This window comes from Falco punctatus (assembly GCF_963210335.1).
Source record: "Falco punctatus genome assembly, chromosome: 8".
Classification (NCBI taxonomy): Eukaryota; Metazoa; Chordata; class Aves; order Falconiformes; family Falconidae; genus Falco; species Falco punctatus.
Window position 1 is genome coordinate 2,169,475 of NC_137588.1, and position 15,135 is coordinate 2,184,609.

At 41.9% G+C, this 15,135-nt stretch overlaps 1 protein-coding gene across 3 annotated transcripts in view; it reads left to right on the top strand.

The window, feature by feature from the left end:
• Positions 1 to 15,135, top strand: part of HECW2 (HECT, C2 and WW domain containing E3 ubiquitin protein ligase 2) — a 202,633-nt gene extending 187,498 nt beyond the window's left edge. For all 3 annotated transcript variants that reach the window (XM_080399346.1, XM_080399347.1, XM_080399348.1), the window contains 3 exons: positions 657 to 742; positions 2,158 to 2,270; positions 7,937 to 15,135. In XM_080399346.1, coding sequence (XP_080255472.1) covers positions 657 to 742; positions 2,158 to 2,270; positions 7,937 to 8,048 — 311 coding nt within the window. In that variant the 3' untranslated portion in view covers positions 8,049 to 15,135. The remainder of the gene's footprint in view (positions 1 to 656; positions 743 to 2,157; positions 2,271 to 7,936) is intronic.

Here is a 15,135-nt window from a genome sequence, read left to right on the forward strand (position 1 = left end):
ATCTTGAGTATCTTCTGAATTTCTGTGGTTGAGTTTGCGTTAGCAGAAGGTAATCTGTCCATCTGAGTTTGCTTCATGGCTTCCCCCTGCAGCTCTTCCCTTACTGTTCCTGCCTGGAGAGGGTAAAGGAGCAGCCTTCTCCCCAGCAGGTACACCAGTAGGGGACCACCCGGGCACTGGGGACAAGTGGAGGTGGCAACTGTCCTTAGTAGGATCTACCTCTTTTCCACTCTCAGAGGGGGAGGAAATCAGAAGTAATCCTAGTGACTGCAGACTGGCAGTTAAGATCGGTTGAGAACAATGGAAGATTTGGGAACTACTTTGAGAGAGATGGTTGCAACACCGTTTGTAGCTTTAAATATGTAAAAAGCACAGCACTGGAGATTTCAGGAATTTGCATTCCTGTTGGTGATTGATGAATGGAAGAAATGCTTGCAGAATAGATTTCACTCCTTTTTGTCGTACTAAATGAATTCTCTGCCTTGAAGATTTTTAAGCATTTTAGGAGTATTCTTCACTCACCTAGTGTCTTTTGCTGCAACTGGATCAGAAATACAGCATTAGTGTGACTAGGGCCAAACTAGGAAAAATGTACTAACTTCTCTCAAGCACTTTTGTAGCACCCAAAGGTATAAAGGCTCTTCTTGTTTTAACAGGTTATCATGACAATCACATTGTGATCCGGTGGTTCTGGGCTGCTGTGGAAAGGTTCAACAATGAACAACGACTAAGACTTTTACAGGTAAGAAATCTGCTGGTTTGTGTAATGTGCATCGTTACAGTTACATGCTAAACTAGTCCCATCCAGGTTTATGACACACAAAAATTGTAGTGATGCTGGCTAGTGGGAATAACCTGACAGTCCTCAGACACTAACTGTAATAATCTTAAATGACTGGAGCTTAATCTCTATTTTTTTAGATTTCTAAGTTAAAAAAGCACATTTAAGATAAAGTATCTGTTGTTAGTAATCCTTTGCTATTGTTTGATTAAAAGTATATTAAGACTAGTAAAGATAGAAGAGGAAGATTGTAATTGGTTATACCATTAGGTAGATATTTTAATAATACTTGTTTAGGAAGAAGAAAGCTTCAGTGGAAGATCAAGTGCCTCACATCACAAAATAATGCATAAAAACCTGAAAGTCAGTCCAATGCCATTTTCACTAAGTCAGCCTGCAGAATCCAGTCAGCCTGCTGCTGAAGGACAAAAACCTTTCAGCAGAGTTATATTTCTACATGTGGGTCTACTATTGAGGTGGTGTTTTTTTTTAAATTCAGATTACATCCATCATACCTGTAAAGAAACAGACAAACCCCAACCCATACCATGTTCTTGATCTATTACAAACCCACTGTTTAACAATTCAGAGTTTGCATCTGATTATTGAGTTACCTATATGAGTATGATGAAGGATTTTCTTTTTGTATCTGATTAAGTACTTAAAACAGGTTTGTAACAGTGTGTGATACCTCATTTGATGGAGTGCCAGAGATGTCTGCTTATACGTTCCTATTGCATCTGTTAGTTAGAAGGTTTTATCGTATCCAGGTAATTAAAAATTAAGTAGCCTCTCATCTGTCAAAAACAGCATTTCATCTGTTCATGACGGGTTATAACTAAATCTGCTCAACAGACAGCATTTCAGCAAATGTCAGTGGATGATCTACCTAACCTTCAGAATTTATTCCTTTTTTTTAGAGCATTCAATACTGGTTTATGAAGACACTGAAATCCACATAGCCAAAAAAGCGTAACATGGAGCCATTATCATACATTATTACTTTTTTACCGGCTCCTCTTAAAACAAAATAATGACAGTAGGGAAAAAGTCACTTAGGCCGAAGTTTAAGTAACTTAAAATTAATAGTGTTTTACTCTACACTATTTATGTAGCATAATTACTCTTTCAAAGAGAAACCTTTGAAGGGAGTTGATCATCTAAGTTGTCTTTTCTAGAGCCCTACCAGCAAATGGTTAGTTTTCCCTTATCCTCCATTTAAAGCAGCATTTCTTACTTGTACCTCACAAATTTCTTTATTTTGCAAATAATTTTACATAAGCATTTGGACTTCGTTGGATATGCTGATATAAATTAATTTCTCATCTGCACCATCTGTGTCCCCGATACCCACGATGTTTTGTTTGCGCTGGCAGTTTGTTACAGGCACGTCCAGCATACCTTATGAAGGATTTGCCTCTCTGCGGGGGAGCAATGGTCCAAGAAGGTTCTGCGTGGAGAAGTGGGGGAAGATCACTGCTCTTCCAAGGTACAACTGTGTGTATGTTAACGATAGAGATACTTTAGAATATCGGTTACCGCGATAACAGAGAAGCCGTTTGAGAAACATAAACAAGTTTTAACTGACTGTGCAAATAAATGGCACCTTAGATGAAAATTTCCTTCCCCGTTGTTCCAGTGTCTGATGCATTCCTCTTTCTTTGAACTTGGTTTTGTTCCTGTAAGATGGACAAGGCAGTGTAACTGCAGCTGATGTCCAGATTGTCATGCTTTTTTCATGGAAAATTATATTAGGAAGATAACTGCTTCTGACATTTATTTTGTTACGTTTGGTTAAAGGTACAAGCGTTTACTTACTGAACATGTGGTTCCTTGCTTAGGAGCAAAAGTTAATATGAATTAAAATTCAATGGCACTTGTGACTGTGTCTGAGTGAAAGCTAGTATCAGACTTTTTGCATTAGACACACAGCCTTTACGGTAGAGTTTAGTGATGTAATTCTTATCCTCTGGTGTAAAAAGTGTTAACAAATATGGAAGAGGTAAGCTAGGAGCTGCAGAAGTGTGTTTAAGGAGGGTGTCACTTCACTTAAGAGGCAGCACAGGGACAAGAGAGGGTGAAGATTTCAAAGAGAACAAGTAGGGTCAATTGAAATACATCAAGAGGGTAAAGGAACAGGATGAGAGTCTGAGATAGAACACAGGAGCTGAGTTGTACAAGCCCTTGACGAGAAGAGGCAGCATTTAAAAAAAGGTGATGGCAGGTTTGGAGGAGTAGAATGAGGAGTTTAAAAAAAAAAAAAAAAGTTCCTTTTCTGAATTTTCCATTTTGTAATGACAGGGAAAAGGGTTGTTTTCCAAGGCCCATGGTAACAATACCAGGACTAGACAAGTAACATGAGTGATGCAAGAGACGTCTTCCAGGCATGGACACTTCTTTGACAAAAAATGTCAGATTCTAGCCTCTTCTGTGTTGTGATCAGTCTGATCTGCTTCTGGAAGATTTCCTTTCACCCTTCTTTAATTCCATAGCCTCTAGAATGGGTTAACAGTGGTTAGACCCAGGTTAGTGTGTGGAGTGTGGGTGAGCTAACTCCTCGATCAGATCTCAGCTTTAGCAGGCTGCTTGCAGCGGCTGGGGACGCTTTGGGCTGGGCTCATCTGGGGAGGAAACTCAACCCTAATCCTAGCCCGCTCCTCATAAACAAGATTCCTCAGGAATACCTTGTGCTCACACTCTCCTTTTAGACACAAGGTGGCTGTCAGACACACAGAGGGTCTCTGACCAGCAACCCTTAGCTTTTTCCTCCAGCGTGCCGTCTCGGGGCTGGCTCCTGCCTGCAGGCTGCTGTGGAACTGCACCGAGATGTCCGAGGGGCAGAAGTGGCACTGCAAAAGCCAGGGCACAGCAGGTGGCCTTCAGACAAAGCCACTTTCCAGCGTACAGTACAAATGAGAGCCAGGCAGCTGGGGATTAGAGATAAGCAAATTCTGGAAACTGCGATTTCAAATCAAGTACTCTGCTAGCTTTTGGGGGCCTAGTCATACCTTGTAGCCTGGTAATTCTACTTTAGGATTTTATTATGAATGACCTATGGACTAGCTTTGATTCTGTTTAAAAAGAAAAAGCTTTTTTTTTTTTTTTTTTTTAAATACCTTCTGACTTCAAAATACAAGATACTCCTGTGAGTTTAAGTAAGAAACTTAAACATTGTGGGAGTTTTTCCATGTATTCTCTAATACTGGGATTCCTGGTGCTAACAAGCACGGCTTGCAGCATGGAAAACGTCAGGAAATGCCAGAACAGGATGCTCAGAATTTTCCCTGAAAAGGTTACAAAGAGCCCTGGTTGTAATAAACTGCAGAATAAGACTCTATCTTGTAGTGCAACATGGAGAAACATGTTGAGAATCTTTGTTACCGTAGGGTGTTCAGCCGCTGTAGGGGAAATGCCAACGTTTAGGAGAATGTTTTGTGCCCTTGAAATGTCATGTATGATTTCCTTGGTTAGGAAACATTAGATTATCTTTTTTCTCTCTGTGGATAGTTTTTAATATACAAATGTGAGAATTAAAGTAAACCAACACCACACTTGTTTTCTTAAAATAAAGACAACTGTGTATGGCAAACATCTACAGTTGTCATGAGCTGGCAATTCCTGGCATTCGTACGCAGGGAACCTTGATCTCATAAAAAATAAATGATCTTCCACGTTTATGCTTAAATGGGCTAAGCCCTAAACAGAAAGCAGGATTTGCATTTTTACATACCTACTTCCTGCATGCAGCATAGCTGCAGCCTCTGTCTCATCAGCTTCAAAGATGTACTGTGCAAACACCACGTAGTCCTGGCTTGAAGCTAAGACATGGTTAACAATGACCCCAAGTAGCAAACTCTCAGGAGGTTTCCAAACAAGCCCTTCATGTGTAAACACATTGCTAGGGCTGCTGAGAATGCTGCCCTGGGACTCTGTGGCTCTCACTCATTTGCAGGTAAAGCGAAGCATTTGTGTTAAGGCACCGTCACTCACCCCTAGCAGCCTTATAGTTTGCAAATTGCCCTTTTAGTGGGAATGCTTGTGAAATTTGTAATACTTGGCGTGAGGGTGGCAAGAGCCAGGACTCAACAATTGTCAGTGGACTTTATTTCTTCCTGTTTCTAAAAAAAAAAAAAAATACTGCACTGCTGAAAACACCTAAGAATACCCGTCCCCATCTCTTCTTCCTGATTTTGAGACACAGAAGGCAACTAATACAGTTCCTTAGGTGTGTGATTGTGGTCTGAGCAGCTGTGAATATAGCCGCAGAAGTATTCACTAGAAGTTTACCGAGTTGCCACTCTTCTGCCTGCTGTGTGATCAGTTCTGCTGGATGAAAGTAGTGACATTTCTGAGGTGCACGTCAGGTTGCCTAGCCTTTATCATTGTCCTTTACAGCGGTAAGTCAGGAGCATGTAAAAGGCCCTGAAAAGATCGATTATTACAGGTTTAGCTTAACTGTGGCTATCCCTGATGATCCTTCTACTTCCTTCTTTCAGACTGTTTGTAGATGACAGTACATCGGCAGAGGGCTGTTACGCTTTCAGTTCACTTACGTGCTGAGAAATTAGTTCCAGGTTCATTGCTGTACGTTTGTATCTGCTGCATGTGGTGATTCACGTGCAAATAGTATCTATGTCTGACTGCTGCATTTTAACCCTAAGCCACTCTAGGGTTTTAAAGTGGAGATTAATTGGGAATCTGGGCTTTGGGAACCATGATGGTTTTTCATGTTGTCATAAAATGCGAGTCCAGGAAGATGAACTCTTCGTGCCTGCATGGTTTGAAATGGTGGAATGGGAAAATACTGCCCACATGAAAAAAAAACTTTCTTCTTGAAGACTTACAATGTTGCTTGCTATGGTGAGGAAACCGTGCATTCCCTCAGAAGACAAAGATCTTACATTTTTGTCTTTTTTTAATGGCTTGGTTTTCCACAGTAGGTGACTGCATTTTCAAAATTACCCTCAAATTTAAGATAAAATTCAGTTCTCTTAATAAATGTAAACAACATACCAGCTTACTATTAAACCAGTTTGTAATGAATCCCTTGCTAATTATACATTATGTCTTCTATAATTTGTGGGTTTACAGCCCACACAACATGATCCATAGCTCTAATGAGTGGCTGTCAGCCCCGTGCAGCAGAAGCATGTGGTTAGGCTGTTAATTGCCTAAGACTCTTCCACACGCTGCACTGAACTCAATGGCATCACCGAGTTCCAGTTGCCCATTTGCTGCTGGGTCTAAATCAATCTCTTTCTTCAAACGGGCATTTTTATTTACCTTTTTAAAAGTACTCTGCATGAAATGCAATAATTTAATCTGTACCACAGGTACTACTCTGTAAGCTTTTTGGAAAGGCAAGCGAGGAGAACAGAGACAGCTTTCCTCCAGGAGCCTTAGAGGGATGGCTGGGTGGAGAAATTTTCCTGGGCTCCTGGAATCCAGGGTGGGGAAGTGCCCTCCCTGCTATACGCATGTACTAGCAGCATACTTCTAGGAGTACTGTGCTGGGGGAACGTGCAAGATTTAAGTGCTTCTGTAAGGGACTGCGTATTTGCTGTTTGGGCTGTGTTTATAATAATATTGTGACCTTCTGTGCTGTGTATACATTTCCACAGCTTGGTATTTTTTACGACACTTTAAGGCTGTATGTAACTTGGTGGGTGTTTCAGCTTCACAAGGGGTTTGTCATCAACTCTTACTTTATTAACAAATGAGATTAACCCACTTCACTTCATGTTCCATCCCCGTTGTTCCATTGCTGGGAGCCGAGAGCCACTTAAAATGGCAATTAATGAACTTGCTCCCATGGAAGGCAGCACTTTCTGGCTCAGAGGAAGCTCAGTACAAGTTCCTGGGAGGGGTTAGGTTAAACAAGGAGTTGCATTTGTGAGGAGGGAGCTTGTTCAGTCCTTCCATTAACATTGTTACACATTTACACCTCATACGGATCATAGTGATGAAGGGCAGGTCACCGCAGGAGATTTGTTTTTCAGCTGGGGTTTAAGTAGCTCACTCAGTGATGTGTTTTATTGCAAAAGAATAAAGTATTTGTAAACAGAGACCTACCAAAACACAAGGTTTTCATCCTCTAAAATCAGTCTACAGTGAGGATTTGGTACAGAGCTTCAGAGCAGAAAAGATGCCTCTTCCAGCTCCTCTTCATGTCATTTCTTCCTCAAGAACCCATCGCATTACTAGTTATGCTGTGGATTTCACTACAGCAGCCTCATCCACTGCATGTTTTAGAAAGTAGTATCCTTATTAGCCTGCCCTGAGGTCAGGCAATGAGATACATTGCCCTACCATGAGGAGAAACCTCTATTAACTCCCTTCACAATCCCTGGAAGAGGTTTTGAGAATGGGTTCCAAGCATGTCAGAAAACCGAGGTAGATGGACTTTGGAAATAAACCACGTGGTTGTCCTCTTAAGAAGTCAGGGCGGTGTGCCAGAGGTACGTGCATAGTTTTGGGTAATTACAAAAAGTGTTATTCTAAAGGTCATTGGCTTGCAGGGTCAGATATGTACGCAGTGTAAATCAGCACAAGGAGGAACTTCCCAAGAACATGATCCGTATGCCAGGGAAACGTAGACTTAAGAGCATCTAATTTGTCTGTCCTTTAGGACTGTGGGATTGTTTCCTGCATATCTAGAATACTTTTAATATTTCATCAAATCTAATATCTTATGCATGCTCAATGTACTGAAATACCTTGTTTATCATTCCAAATGCAGTATTCAAGTGTCATGAATAGAGAAAAAAAAATACTACTGCTCAGAAGATAATTTAAAGCCACGATTTCAGAACAGACTATTTGAACTGTACCACGCTATATCATTGTTTTCTCATGCACATTTAATGGATAAAGATTACCCCAAGCCCTCTGGGCTGTCAGTGTGTTTCTGAAAACCTTCATAAATGCTTCTTACTGGCTTATTTTAATTAGAAGAAAGTAGATTAAACCTCACTACCTGTTGAATTGGAAAACATCATTTGACAGAACAAAGTCTTCTGAAAGAACACTATCTGCCCATCTCTATGCAAGCACATACCAGTCCGTGTGTTTTCTTTTGAACTTTTAAAATAATGTACTACTTCACCTCCTCTTTTTTTCTTTTTTCTCCCCCCCCCCCCCCCCCCCCTCCCTCAGGGCTCACACTTGTTTCAATCGTCTGGACCTTCCCCCTTATCCGTCATTCTCTATGTTATATGAAAAACTGTTGACAGCAGTTGAAGAGACAAGTACTTTTGGACTTGAGTGATACACAAACCACAGTGCCCAGCTCACTGGACTTTTGTGGGTCTGTCTTCTCAAGGAATGAATGAACGTTTGTATTGGATTTCCTAGAGGAAAATTGTTTCACGGTGCAATTCAAATAATGAGGTTCCATGAAAGAGCTTCTGAAGCAATTAAAATGCATTGTAGTAGTGGCAAATTTCTCTACGGTGAAACTAGAGTGTGCCTGATGTGCAGGGAAAACCAATTCTTGCAATCCATGGCTTTTCAGGACAGCCAAATTTCTTAAGTTTATGTTCTGAGCAAACAAGAAACGTGATCCCACGTTACAATCAACCTGGCTACTGCAAAACTGACACGTATCCGAAAACTGGATTTCATCAGAGTTGTTGAATAGCAAATTCAAGGCAAAATGTGAAACCATTCAGCCCCTTACCTACCCAGTAAATTATCAAAAAATCATACGAGAGATTTTTATTTTTTTTTTAAATTCCTGAAGGTACATTACTTCATGCCGTGTTGTAATAGCATTCTCAGTACTTGCTTTACGTAAGACTACGAGTGCCTGCATGGGGTGCACCACAGAGCTCAAGTCCCTGGGGCAGAAGTGAATTGGAGGGAAGGTCAGAGCCAAAGGATATCACAGCAATGGCTTGCGTTGAGGTTTGTGGAAATGTGTTTGCCAGTGGTGTGTATGACAAAAGATTAGCTGTTATAATGAACTTAATGACTTAATAAGACTGATTTTATGCTTTATACTGCATGGAAACTATTTTAAGAAGAAACTAGCAATTTATCACAGCATATCAGGAGAAAAACCCTAACACAGTGACTTCTGTTTATTTTTATAGGTTCCTTATATTATGTTTCTTAGAGTGTAAACAGGAAACAAGCAAACTAAAACGCTCTTTCTGTTTCTGTCACTTTCCATGCTTGAACAGATATTCTGCTAGTGTTTATTCTTTAAGCACTCTCAAAGGGGAAAAAAAATGCCTTTTATTTTTATAAGAGTGAAAAACTCCCAAAAATATTTTGCACTGAATGTACCAAAGTTGAAGGGACATTATGATCTGACTGATAGCAAACTGCATCACTATCAAGTATCTATAAAAATGCTTAGGAACCAGGCTTTCTTCACGGTGCCATGTCTAGAGAAACCAGGACTGTGCACATAAGTAATAATTTTATAATACTATATGTGATGTTGTAATATGCATTTATTTTAAATGCATCTGGGTCATTTTTCATGCATTGGATAACTTAATGCAGTGGATTTTAATACAGATATTTCATATGCTCCCCACAACTTTTGATTTGTACAGCACCATAAAACACTAGCTCAGCTGGGAAACCCATGGGTAACCTGCTTCAAGGTGAGCCACTGGTCACAATGCCACTGTCCCGTATCAGTGAACACCTACAAGATGTAAACTGTTCACATAGTGTCTAAGCTTGCATTTCCACTGATAAATAGTTTCTTATCAAACGTTATTTGGAAGAGTTTTTATGGCATATCAAACACTGCATGGACACCAATTTCTTTATGCTTAATTTTGCTGAAATACACGAGGCTTGCTCGCATCTATTTTTGGTACTTTCCTCCAGACAGTCTTGTGGAACACTTGGGCAGCTGCGCACCGTTTCTTGTCCAGCTGCTGTCACGCAGTGCATCCACCACATCTTAAAATTCCAGGAAGTTGCACTTGGATACTGGATGACAAGACCATGAATCTAGCTTTGCGCTAGCCCTCTTGGTAGCCCTGAAGCACAGCAAGCCCTGTTCTGTGGGAAAAGTAGCTTTGGAAATAACGCTCTCTTTGGAGACTCTCGAAAGGGCATCTCGGGGAGGTATCCTGCTGGTTCTTGTGGCGGGTTTTTTTCCAGCGGCGGTTCACGTCTGTGGAGATGTCGTCAGCAAGGACTGCCACTCCAGCCTCCAAGTCAGAAGGCAGGTGCAGCTGTGGTGGTGGCAGCCAAGACTGAGAAAACCCTTTAGGCTTACTGAAAAAATTGTTGCCTGTGCAAAGGAAAATCCACTTGCAAAATCAGAGCGAAAGCATTCTTTTATTTCAGGAATAATTGAGCTTCTGCATGACATCCGGGACTCACTTAAGTAACATAGGTTTTCTTACGCTACTTCTGGCTGGTATGAAGTGGCAAAGAAAAATGCAAACATGTCACCCTATTTTTACACATGTATTTATCAGTCTTTGCTAAGATTGCATGCCACAGATCCTAATGCGCATCTTTTTTTCAGAACACGAATGAGCAGTAGGCTGACTCTTCATCAGGTCACTCCAGCATAGCTCATGACCCATTCACCGAGTAGCTAAAACTCTGGCACTCGGAGCAGAATGCAACTTCTGACTGGTTGAAGGACTGCAGAATTTAGATTTTACAATACCGTATTATCTGTGGTCTAAAAAGGAGATTTCCCAGGTGGAAACTGTATCTACAAGTTTTGAACCAGAAACTCTTTGGAATGAAGTTTAAATATTTGGCACAAATTAAGTTTATACTAGTCTGCCTTTTAAGTTATGCTTTTGTACAAAACTAAACCAATAAATGCATCTTGTCAATTTTTATTTAAATATATCTACTGCACGCATTTGTTCTGTATTTATGCATGTCAAACTAAGTCAAATCAGCCACGATGATCTGGTAATCTGTAAAGATGTGACAGGGTCACCAGTGGGGCAGCTGTCAGTTAAAAAAAAAAAAAAAAATTAAAAAAATCCAGAATCCTTGTAGTATTAAGGCCAAGAGAGACTGAGGAGGAGCTACTGCTTCCTCCTTCGCTGCCAGCACCACCTGAGGGTCTCCAGAGAAGCGCTGTTTGACAGCGATGCGGCGTTAGCGGCCTGAGTGCGGCTGCCTGCGGTGTCTTGCACCCTTGGCTGGCTCTGTGCGATGATACGAGCGATGCTGCTGCTCTGAAGTGATTAGCAGGGAGGGAATACAGGAAAGGAAGCCTGAGCTTTCCCAGATACCCATGTCTCCTGGCTACTGCTTGGAATACTCTCCCTTTGGTGTGGGAAGCCATTCCTGTTCAACACGTCCCAAGAGAAAGCCAACTTTCCACGTCCTGCAGATGACCGCAACGGGTGACCACGGTGCTTCTGCTTACAGCACGCCGTGGCAGGCGCGAGGGTGCGGGTGCAGGCTGAGAAGCCTTTCGGAAAGCTCTGTATCTTCTCGGAGCTTTTCCAGACGGCGCTGAGGAGCTTTGCATTTAGGGAGGGTGAAAAAGCTGGTCAGCCTGAAGCAGACAAAAGATTCCCTTCAGCTGCAGCGAGATGACAGCTTGTATTAACTTACCTGCAGCATCTCCGTCTGACAGAGCCTGCCTGGGAGGTCCCCGCGAGAGCTCAAGTGAGCTGCCCAGGTTTCCCGCTCTGCTGGGGAGCAGAACCCCGCGTTGCTAGCCAAAAAAGCACCTAGCAGGTCCTTGCAGACCTGCGCTTGCCTGCCAGTGGCCTCTGTCCCCGTGTCCCAGCTGAGCAGAGGTGTGTGTTGCTCACCGGGCACTGCTAGCGGTCAGTTTACCCATAACGCTTCTAAATACACCAGGAAAGCTGGTAATTGATGAAATTATGCAACGTGGCACCTCCTTTAGCAAGCAGTTACCTGTTAAAAATCTGCCAGCCAACAGCGGTTTAGGGTAGCCGTGGGTTTGCCCACAGCAGGCAGGAGACAGCCATCCACTACTTCTGTCACACCGTCAGCAGCATCTTGCGGAGTAACACGGCAAAGCCTTCTTGCAATCCAAAATCACATCCAATCTATCTAATCTGCAGTCCTGCTCGCCTTTCCTCCCCACCTCCCTGCTCTTTTTCCTTACTATTTATCAAATAATCGCCTTTTTGCAGTTGCCTTTTTTGCTTTTAAATATATTTTTCAGTATCCTTGCAGCAATCCCCCCATAAAAAGGTGTTAATGAGGCTTAGGGAGTACCCAGGGTGAAGCCCACCCTGGGCACCAGGTGGCCACGGCACTGGAGCAGCAAACGTCGGGTCACCCAGGGCCTGGTGAGTGCAGTCATCTGCGGGCAAACTGCACAGCTGGGCAGCAGCGTGCTGGCAGCACATCAGACAGAGCTGCTGGCGTGAGTTAAACTGGCAGAGGACCGGACTGGTAGTTTGCTCAGTTTAAAATTATAGGAAAGGAGAGGGTTCTGTGGTTTCTTATTTATTTTTAATACTTCTAAAAGAAAAAAAAAAAAGAAGAGAAGCTTCCTTCTGAAGCATTTGCAATGGTATCAGCTGGTTGCTGAATGTAATCTCAGCAGTATTAATTGCAGATGTTTACTGAATTTCGCTGCAGAGGTTTAAGGAGATCCTCGGAGCACCCTGTCTGCTGAGGGAATTCCTGTTCACCAAAGGGGAATCTGCATCAGCTGTGTCTGAATAGCCAGTTGGGAGTTCATTTCCCATAGCATGAAGGAAATGAATTCTTTTCAGCAAATGAACCTCACTTTGCGTATTAAGTTATACTAGCAGTTATGTTTTTCTTTCCCCCGTTTTTATGTGGATGGGTAATTATTCCTGTTGACACGGACGGGCATTGAGCAAAGCTTGGTCTCCAGTCGCAAGATTGCAGACAGCTTTAACATTAACCTTACAGTGCTAACGCTCAGCCATCACTGCTGTTTCCCCTTCTCACCCTTTCCTTTCCTCCCTAGGCAAGCAAACTGAACTCCAAACAAAATTTCAGAATAATTACTCAAACCTGGCTTCTTCAACTGTTTGCGTTTTGGCTCAATTACGCAGTACAAAACAGAACTGCAGAAATGTTATGGGTTGACTAGCTCACCAATTGCAAGTGAAATAGCCTTTACAATTTCATTAGCATAACCACAGCAACTGCTGTTGGACTAGTCTAACCTTCTTGCCTAAATATTTTAAAATAAAAAAGCGTTTAGGAGGTTCGATTTGAAATTGCTTGTTTGCTGGAAAAATAAATACACAGTAGGTAAACAGGGGGAAAGAAGAACTTTATTGTAAAGCCAGCAAGGCAGAAAGCCTTTTTACAGCCCATTTTTGTTGGCAGTATGCAAAATTATAAAGCTGACCATATACACACACAGGGTGGTTTATGTTTTGCATCTCTTTCAAACAGACCATGAGCTTCGTAGTGCTTTTGTCCTGTCTCAGCACTAGACTACTGCTATATGGAATATTCATTGCTATGAAAAGTTTTTTATTCAAACATTTCTGGTATTTTCTAAAATAATTTTACTGTAAAGAAAAGTATTGTTCAGGCTGAGACTTCAGTTAGGGCTCTACTTCATAGACTCATGATTAATTTCAAGGTTCTATTTAATATCAGTGACATTATAATGACCTTCTGGTCACTGCTTAGGGACCTTCCCTGACCGTAGGGAAAAGCTGACAGTCAGGGACTCCTCCGGAATGGTTACAATCCACTGTAGTATCTGTATGGATTCACAATGCAATTAAATTATCTCCTGAGGACTATGTGAAATAATTGCTGTGCTTATTGATTAGCCCCTGCCTAAATCAATAATTGGGATTTTTAACTTGTTTCCTTTACGTACCAAAGGCAGTCCAGTTATGTTGCAGAATAATAACAAAAATGTAACATTTTGATTTATAAAATTTAGATGTATTCTGGCAGGTCTCTTAAAGTTGCAGTGAATGCAAAAGGAGCTGAACTATGCTTCTTTCAATCCTTCCTCCCTTCAAAAATCTTATATATGAAATACATGAATAATGAAACTTGGATTTTGTTTTTCAGTTTGTTTCTTTTTTAGAACTTTAAGAAACTTCTCGCTCAGCCCCTGCTAGAAAAAGTCTTCTCTACTTAAGAGGGCTTTTGCTAAGCGCTCAGGAGGTATATTGTTCTGCTAATTGAAGATAGTTTTGTGCTGACATCAATGTAATCAGCTTTTAAATGTATAGACCTACAAAACTCCGCAGGACTCTGGTCTCCCTTACCCTGGGCTGCCTTCCAAAGGCCAGCCGGCCTCTCCCTTTTAATTGCACATAATCCTGCAATCACCCAGAGACAATCGTTGACCACCTACACTGGCTGTAGCTATAGTATCAGAATAAGTTGTGGGTTTGTTTATTTTTGCATCAAGAATTAAACTGGTCTCCTTTGCGACAAAAGCAGGTCTGTTCAGTCCGGGGAGTCGGTGGGACAGCTGTTACTCTGACATCTAGGTTGTGAGCGGTTTAGGAAAAATAGTCATAAAAGTTTTTTGGAAAACAGTTGATTAGGCATTCAAGGGTAAAATGTCCTTTTGTTTTGGTTTTGCAAAATTAATAGGGGGGGAGGGGGGTGGGGGTGGGGTGGTTCTCTGGCCAGAATTTCTGAGCCTCCGTGGGCTGCTCGGGGCTGTTGGCTGGAAGGGTGAGTCACTCTTGCAGGGAGGCAGGGTGAGCGCTGATCCAGAAATCACGGCAGCAGGTGATGCGTCACCTTAGTGAGGACTGTCTCTTCCACAGGGGGAGGCTTTTGCAATACAGCCCTTGAACAGGTTTCTTCCAAAAGCTCGTCCATACCTGCATTGCCTGCTAATTGCTAATATAAGCAGCTCCTGACATAACTGCAATGACTATTTGGCATCTCTCATTTTAAATGACTATTACAATTTTTATAGTTAGAAACGCTCACCTAGCAGTATAAATCGGGTCAATAAAAGATTTTGCTGAGGCATCATATTTGATTGCCACGCGGACTGCAATCAGACATTGGAGCCAAGTAATTTAAAAATAGATTACTGTGTGAATAAGCAAATAAATCGCTGAAGCCTCATAAACAATACTAAGGAAGGAATGTAATTGTAGGTGCTGTAATGATAAGATATGACCGTTCCACACAGCAGATCAGGCACACAAAGTGCAACCGTGGAATAATCCTGGAGTGGAGACACGACTGAACGAGTAGGGACAGAAACGGGACTCTGCTTGGTGAACGGGGGGCAGGCGGGTACACACAAGGGATCGCTTCTGCTGGGAAATCGAGCTGTGATAGTGTACCCAGGAAAAACGACTGTTCGTCCTGAAATATGTTGGTGTCACTGCAAATGCAAGCTGTATTTTACCTAATTCAGGTCTTGAAAATCTAAAATACACAATCAGAAAGCA